The sequence below is a fragment of the Corylus avellana genome, chromosome 7 (genome assembly GCF_965113065.1).
Source record: "Corylus avellana chromosome 7, dhCorAvel1.hap1.2, whole genome shotgun sequence".
Taxonomy (NCBI): domain Eukaryota; kingdom Viridiplantae; phylum Streptophyta; class Magnoliopsida; order Fagales; family Betulaceae; genus Corylus; species Corylus avellana.
In genome coordinates, this window is record NC_142496.1 from 8,478,663 (window position 1) to 8,487,135 (window position 8,473).

At 35.3% G+C, this 8,473-nt stretch overlaps 1 protein-coding gene across 1 annotated transcript; it reads left to right on the plus strand.

Moving 5' to 3' along the window:
- Positions 1–204: 204 nt before the first annotated feature.
- On the plus strand, positions 205–7,061 carry LOC132185300 (LEAF RUST 10 DISEASE-RESISTANCE LOCUS RECEPTOR-LIKE PROTEIN KINASE-like 2.1). The gene is made up of 3 exons (XM_088518072.1): positions 205–1,026; positions 5,234–5,272; positions 5,911–7,061. The coding sequence occupies exons 1-3, from the start codon at positions 207–209 to the stop codon at positions 7,038–7,040; spliced, it is 1,989 nt and encodes a 662-aa protein (XP_088374198.1). The 5' UTR covers positions 205–206; the 3' UTR covers positions 7,041–7,061.
- The last annotated feature ends 1,412 nt before the right edge of the window (positions 7,062–8,473 follow it).

The window sequence follows — 8,473 nt, forward strand, 5'->3', positions numbered from 1 at the left end:
GTAAGAGTAACCTCACCTTCGGCCATTTTATTGCGAACTTTCTCGTGGGGGGCTTACGGTCCAAGTCAATGTCACCTTTCTCAGTCAAAGTTAAAACTAATGGTCCACATGACAAAACCCGCCCATCTCTGATCTCTCACACCATTCAACATATATTATACAATATTGCCTCCAAACCCATCTCTCATCACTTGATCTTCTAAACAATGGATTTCCATCTCTCTCTTTCTTCCATTATCATCATCCTATTCCTCTCCTTCTTAACAATACTCCCACCGTCTTACTGCGACGAAGATGATCCTTTTGTGGTGTGCAACAGTACATATGCCTGTGGTGGCGTCAACATTCCGTTTCGTTTCTGGGGAGGTACCCGACCTGAATACTTCGGTCATCCGGGGTACAACCTCAGCTGCCTCAACAATGAATACCCGGTTATCGAAATTGAAGGAAAAGAATTCGGCGTTCTAAACATATCTTCTCGAACCTTTACCGTTGCATGGTCGAACCTCTTGGAGTGGGATGGTCGTTGTTCTCCACCTCCAGAGTTGATAACTACCACCTTGGATTACTTTGATTACGTTTCAACCGTTCAAAACATAACTATATTCTACGGCTGCCATGATCTTCACGGCATCATACCAGGCCCAAATACATTTGATTGCGGCGAAGGAGCTAGTGCCGATGGGAAAAATAATTCTTATTACTTGGTAAACCAACCCCTCTCTAGCGTCCAATTCCATGAACTTCAAAGCAATTGCGACATCAATATCACGGTTCCGATTCTCCAGAGTAGTGCTATTGCTCTTCTTCACGACCCTCAGGGTGGAGCCCGGGCAGTTCGTCAAGCAATGGATAAAGGTTTTGAGGTGGAATATTACAGCAATCCATTGCCGATTGACTGTAGCGCATGTGAGGCAACAGGTGGGGTATGCCGTGGTTCTAACTCCACGGAGGCGTTTGTCTGCTATTGCCGTGACCAACGGCAATCTAGTAATACATATCCGATTGAAAAGAAAGGTATGCTATGCTCTCTTCTCTTCTCACTTTTCACTTTCTTCGATTAGGCTTTTTGCGGGGTATTGTTCTTTCTCTTAATTAGCTATAGCCCACAAACTGGTATAATCAACATCTTTTTAAGTTAGCAGCCGGAACAGTTAATTAACAATCCATAGCAGCCATAGTTATGATCTGTTGGTCAATCTGATACCCCAAAGGCCCTTCATCCTTGTGTTTCTACTAGTCACACCAATACAACACTTCAAAAATACAGCTAAGACTCAATCACCCATCGGAAAATTTTGACACGATTTGCCCAGTTTATTCCCTTTTCACCTAATTTCTGATTAATCAATCAAAGTGCTTGAGTGTTTTTTTTTTTTTTTCTTTTTTCCTAGTCAATTTTATCGATAATACCCCCTATAAAAAAACACTCTGTTCTTAGAGTTTCATGCTTGAATATGGAAGGCACTTGATCACTAGAAAAATGCTTCTTTTTGCATTCCACATCTATCTTCACCCACTCTTAATTAGAAAGAAAGAAAGAAAAAAACCTCAATAGTGGATGAAACATGTCAATTCTGCCAAATTGTAACGTTAGTAAAAATGGAAAGAGGCATTTCTCTAGTCACCAACTCCATAGAGTTTTGCTGCTTCTGTTCTCTTACCTACCCTTTGAGTTTCATGTGTTCACTTGCAAGTTGCAGTTATTATTTATTTATTCCATAGAGTGGGGACCTTACGGTCCAAGTCAATGTCACCTTTCTCAGTCAAAGTTAAAACTAATGGTCAACATGACACAACCCGCCCATCTCTGATCTCTCACACCATTCAACATAACCCATCTCTGATCACTTGATCTTCTAAACAATGGATTTCCATCTCTCTATTTCTTCCACCATCATCATCCTATTCCTCTCCTTCTTCTTAACAATACTACCGCCGTCTTACTGCGACGAAGACGATCCGTTTGTGGTGTGCAACAGTACATATGCCTGTCGAAGCGTCAACATTTTGTTCCCTTTCTGGGGAGGTACCCGACCTGAAATTTGCGGTCATCCAGGGTACAACCTCAAGTACGTCAATGAAAACCCGGTTATCGAAATTGAAGGAATAGACTTCTACGTTCTAAACATATCTTCTCGAACCTTTACCATTGCAAGGTTCGACCTCTGTGAGGATCCTTGTCCTCCACCTCCAGAGTTGAGAAATACCACCTTGAATTACACTTTGTTTGATTACGCTTCAACCAATCAAAACATAACTATATTCTACGGCTGCCATGATCTTCAAGGCATCATACCAGGCCCAAATAGTTTTGATTGCAGCGAAGGAGCTAGTGCCGATGGGAAAAATAATTCTTATTACTTGGTAGACCAATCCACCTTGAGCGTCGAATTACATGAACAACTTAATACGGATTGCGACATCAATATCAAGGTTCCGATTCTCCAGAGTAGTGCTATTGCTCTTCTTCAATGCTCAATAGCGAGGAAATCGCTAGGAATTTTCACCCTTCTATAAGTTGATTGAGATTTTGTTGTACGTACGGATGTTCGTTCTCTAGTACTAGTGGAAAATTACAATTAAAAAATGCACGCCTAGTATGACGGTTGCAGATCGAACTACAAATAAACTAATAAGAACTGTTTGGCAACATCTTTCCCTCCCTTCAACACTATCAATACTTTATTTTTCCAAAAAATCAAAATCAAAATATTCTCACATTATTATGTTTTATATCACATAATTTATTTTTTACTACTATTCAAATTACAAAATTACTATAAGATAATTCTTTTTTTTTCACTTTTTTATACTATATATATATATATATATTCACATCAATTCATGTCAGCGAGTACGGAGTTAAGCAATTTTTTTACAAGATATATTTTGATTGTAAACTTATTTGGCCCTACCCATTAGAAAAAATTTTGAATTAGAGAGATGAGTCGGGACTTACGCCGCAAAGTGCAAACTAATCAGCAACCCCAGATCCTATGAGCATTTGAAAAATGAAGGAGATAGACGAACATGTTTGCCTGCAACTAGATGCAAGCTCACATTTTCTGATCTTCTCACCAAAAGAAAAGTCAAACTAGTTTCTTGATCTTTTCACCTTTTTTTTATGAACTCAAGTTTCTGGAAGAGCTGGAGCCTGGAGTTGAACCCAACTTTCTTGATGTCGAACCAGTTAAAATTACAAGGAAACCCACCCCAAACACTCAAGATTCACGTCTAGCTTTCACATCAATCACCATATGTCTGAAAACCACCCCGATACTCAAAATTCATGTCCAGCTACACTCAAACTTTTTTCTTAATTTTTAAGCAACATGAATATGCCACGTCTCATTGTAAACATCTTGTACCCATAGCATTGCTTTTAATTTTGCCTTTAGTATTTTACTTGATTATGGACTTAATAAACTTTATTTCAAATATTGCTATGTTTGTATTGTTTTTTCGGTTTAAAAATTGATTTTATAAATCATTTCATATATAATTTTTTTGGCCTCTCCCCATTAGAATCTTTGGCTTCGTCCCTGATGTCGGCTACAATAACAAAGGAAAAATGGTGGAGAAGGGTTTGTCAAACACTCCCTAAATACTTGTTCCATAAAATTATGTTAAATTATCTTAAGAAACAAATTCTATATATCTTATCATTTCAGTCTCCTCTCATAAGAGCAAACAAAGAAATGTGCCAATGGATTGTCGAATTAAAAAAAAAAAAGAATAATATGAGATTGTGAATTTTCGAAAATAGTATGTTATTCGGGCCCATTGTTAAGTCGTCAGTCTTTTCTTCACCTTATATATTAAGAAAATTTAATCTAGTCATAAAGTATAAATTGGCGCTATATTTTCTTTTTCTCTCATTATTATTATTATTATTATTATTATTATTATTTTTAAATAAATGTCTTTTACTAAACAACCAAAGAAATGCTACTTAGCATTCTCAAGTAGCATTGCCTTTGTCTTTTGATTGCTAAGAGAACGCTACTACTTGAGAATGTTGCACAATGCTAGCACTAGTTTTAGTTGATTTACATTCAGCTCCCTTTAATTAGGTTATTTGGAGTAGAATTAACTTTCGTCTCTCAGATAGATGTGGAGTTACCTTCACAGATCTTTGTTAAACACTATTGAGTTTTCGAACTATTAAGGACATTCATATTTTTGACAGTATTTTAGTGAGCCAATAATATAGTATGTTGAGATAGCACTCAACCCAAAAGCTTTACCTTATGAGTTTGGACTCAACTATGCTATATTAACCACTTACACTTCTTACGTCTTTTCAATGTTATACTCACACATGTATACTCAACAATCTCCTCCTCGTGTGGTTGTAAGCTATGTCGGTTTTGCCCACGTCACACACTTTTGTCCTTGTTCCATCAGCTCTGATACCACTTATTAAGGAGATAATATTTTGAGGAGTCTCTTTTTAGAAACCCATATTATAGCATGTTGAGACAGCACTCAATGCAAAAGTTTAGGACTATGTGTTTGGACGCAATCATGCTATATTAATTACTCACACATCTTACGTATTTGTCTTTTAGTTAAATGATATACAATGCCAGCACTAGTTTTAGTTGATTTAAATTCAGCTCCCTTAAGGTTATTTGAAATAGAATTAACTTTCTTATTATGAATCTTTTTGAGATATATGTGGAGTTATCTTCACAGACCTTTGTTAAATACTATTGAAATTTCGAACAATTAAGGAGATTGGTATATGAGACTGAGAGTCTTTTAGTGAAACAATAATGTAGTATGTTGAGACGTGACTCAATCCAAAAGCCTAAGCCTATGGGTTCTGACTTCACCATGTTATATTAACCACTCACACTTGTTACACTTACACATGTTTACTCAATGATCCCCCCCTCATGTGTGGTTGTGAGCTATGTGATTTTTACCCGCATCACGCACTTTTGTCCTCGCTCCATCAACTCTGATACCACTTGTTAGTTAAGAAGATTGATACTTTGGGAAGTCTTTTATAAAAAAACTTATATTATAACCTATGGGTTTGAACGCAATCATGTTATATTAATTACTACTCACACTTCTTACATATTTCTAATGTGGGATTGTATCCTTTTACACTCACACATATGTATAACGCAAAGCATGTCAATTTGGTTGTGTTTGTCTTTCACTTAAATGTTTTATTACTTCAACTAAAACTAATATTTCTCTACAACTTTACATGCAGCTAACAGCAAACGAGGACTAAAGGTAATTATAGCACTAGGTAAGATACTTCTTCAATTGAAATTCTTGTTGATATTAACGTTAAGATGCTTGCTTGAATAGCTTACATGAATTATTGCATCTGAGGTGATCTGTGGTTTCTTCAACACATAAATAGCAGCTCGATCCCTTTTCACCACTTCCGTGGGGTCTGGCTATTTATCAAATCCTTGACTATTATTTCGTGCAATGATATAAGGTTCTACTATTAGTTTTGGTAATCGCTGCATTGGCACCAACTTGGAGTATTATTTAATGCAATAAAAGAATTATTATACTGCTATATTAAAAGTAAAACCCTCTTATTTTTTTAACTTTTTGCCTTATCTTTCAACTTGTATTGAGTCGTACACCTTATGACATTTTTTTTTGGGTCCCTATGGCTGGTGATAGATAAATTTTCATAATTTATGATTTTCTTTAGAGGCCCATTGCTCGGTATCAATCAAAAGTCAAATCTTTTATTCTGCTTGAGGTACTGGATGCTAGATCATCCTTATAATTTTCTTCTTCATTTTAAGTTGGTAACACAACAAGAATATGTGATTTTATCAAGATTTAGAACACCCTCAATATCTAGTTTGAATTACTTTGATTTATGCACCACTTAATTTCATAATTTTCTATTATTTGATACAGTCACTTTATCGGCTGGAATTGGAGTTTTAATGGTTACAATATGCTGCTGCTTCAAGAGAAAGCTCTCATCAAGTAAAATTATTTGTTTTTGGAAGAAGGAAAATCAAAACCACAAGAATATCGAGGCCTTTTTAAGGAACAATGGACCTCTTGCCATTAGAAGATACAGTTATTCAGATATCAAGAAAATGACCAACTTCTTTAGAGATAAATTAGGAGAAGGGGGCTTTGCTGGTGTCTACAAGGGAAAGCTACAAGATGGTTCTTTTGTGGCAGTGAAGGTTTTGAAAGAATCAAAAGGTAATGGAGAGGAATTCATTAACGAGGTTGCAAGCATTAGTAGGACCTCTCATGTCAACATTGTCACTCTTATGGGCTTTTGCTTTGAGGGTTCTAAAAGAACTCTTATCTATGAGTTTATGCCTAACGGCTCTCTCGAGAAGTTCATATACAAAGAAAATCGCTCCAAGGCTAATTGTCAATTGGAATGGGAGACTATATACAAGATTGCACTTGGCATTGCTCGTGGACTAGAGTACTTACATAGAGGTTGCAATACACGAATCTTGCATTTTGACATAAAACCTCATAACATTCTTTTGGATGAGAATTTTTGCCCAAAAATTTCTGATTTTGGCCTTGCAAAAATATGCTCAAAGGAAGAGAGTATCATATCCATGTTGGGTGCAAGAGGAACTATAGGATATGTAGCTCCAGAACTAGTTTGTAGAAATATTGGGGGGGTTTCTCATAAGTCAGATGTTTATAGCTACGGAATGATGGGTTTAGAAATGGTTGGGGGGAGAAAGAATATTGATATCAGGGTTGATCATAGTAGTGAATTATTTTTTCCACATTGGATTTACAAGCGTCTTGAACTAGATGAAGAACTTGGATTGGAGGGCGTTATGAATGAAGAGGATCAAGAAAGAGCAAGGAAGATGATAATAGTGAGTTTGTGGTGCATACAAACTGACCCCTCAAACCGACCACCAATGAGTAAAGTTGTGAACATGCTGGAAGGAAGCCTCGATTCCTTACAAATCCCACCCAAGCCTTTCTTCTCTTCCCCACCAAGATCACTAACAGATCTTTCAACTACAACGGAGACATCGCAGGTGATTCTTTGATGCTAATATGCGCATTTACTATTAAAGACAACTAAATTTTATTGGCTAAGCTAGGCTATATCATAATATATGTCATTATAGCTTTCAGCTTGAATTTACAATGATGTGAGTCTTGTTAATTTGTTAGAGACTTTCATGTCAGTAGTTGTACTAAATGATTGTATAATAAATTAAAACTAATAGGAAAGCCCTATACAATATCAAAAGCACTTAAAATTTACCATAATCTTACTTGATTACACAAACATGAAACACCAAAGTGAGTATTGAAGCTCTTTTATGAAGCTTAGTTTAACTATATATAGGAACTCATTACAGAATCTCCAAAAATTACCAAAATGTAAGGTTTGTTGCTTTGTGAATTGATAAGAACGCATAGGAAATAGAAGTTACGATGAAGATTTTGCTCGGAACAAAGCAAATATTCTCTATTTTTATTTTCTAGTTTTTGGAGTTTCATGAGATTAAATTTATCTTTTTTTATAAGTTTAAGCTTTTTGGATAAATTTTGAGTTTGAATCCTGATTTCATAATTTCCTTCCCATTGAAATTAAATATTTCATTTCTTGGACTTTACTTATTAAAAAAGAATTTAAATCCTAACGTTAGAAGAAATATTAAAGTATTAATTAAATCATTAAAAAGATTTTTTCTGTCCTGGCATTGCTTGTCGATCAAAGCTGCATTAACTACAAAAAACTCATGATTTAGTGATGTGTTTACGGTAACATTTTTTCACACGTCACTACTTTAGTGACGTGTTAATTTCGCACGTCACTATTTTATTTATTTTAGTGATGTGTGAATAGTGACACGTCACTATTTTTTTTTTTAATTTTATGTTATTTAAAAAAAAAAGAAAATCCATTAGTGACGTGCAAATGTTCACACGTCACTGAATCAATTTTAATTTTTAATGTTTTTTTTTTAATTCCATTTGTGACGTGGGATTGTTGACATGTCACTAATTACTAATGTGTGAATGCATTTTATTTTATTTTTTTAAAAATTTTTTTATTTTTAAAAAATTTCATTAGTGATGCGTGAAGAATCACACGTCACTAAATTAGTGACATGTTAATTTTTAACAAGTCACTAAATTAGTGACATGTCAAATCTTGGCTAGTCATTAAAAAAATAATGGGAGAAAAGTATTTCAGGCAGGAGAAAAGTAACCCAAAAAAAATGAAATAAAAATATAATCATGACATGTCAAATGCTGACACATCACTAACTAATTAAAATTGTAATATTGTGTTTATTTGGAGAATTTTAAATTTTAAAATAGGCTAATTTGGTCAAGTGCCACGACAGCACATCACCAAAATTTGCGACGTCTAATTCCCCCACATGTCACCAATGGATTCATGGGCACACGCCCGTGATGCTTTTCGATCTCTTTTTCTTCCTCAATCCCTTCTTCTCCCAGCACG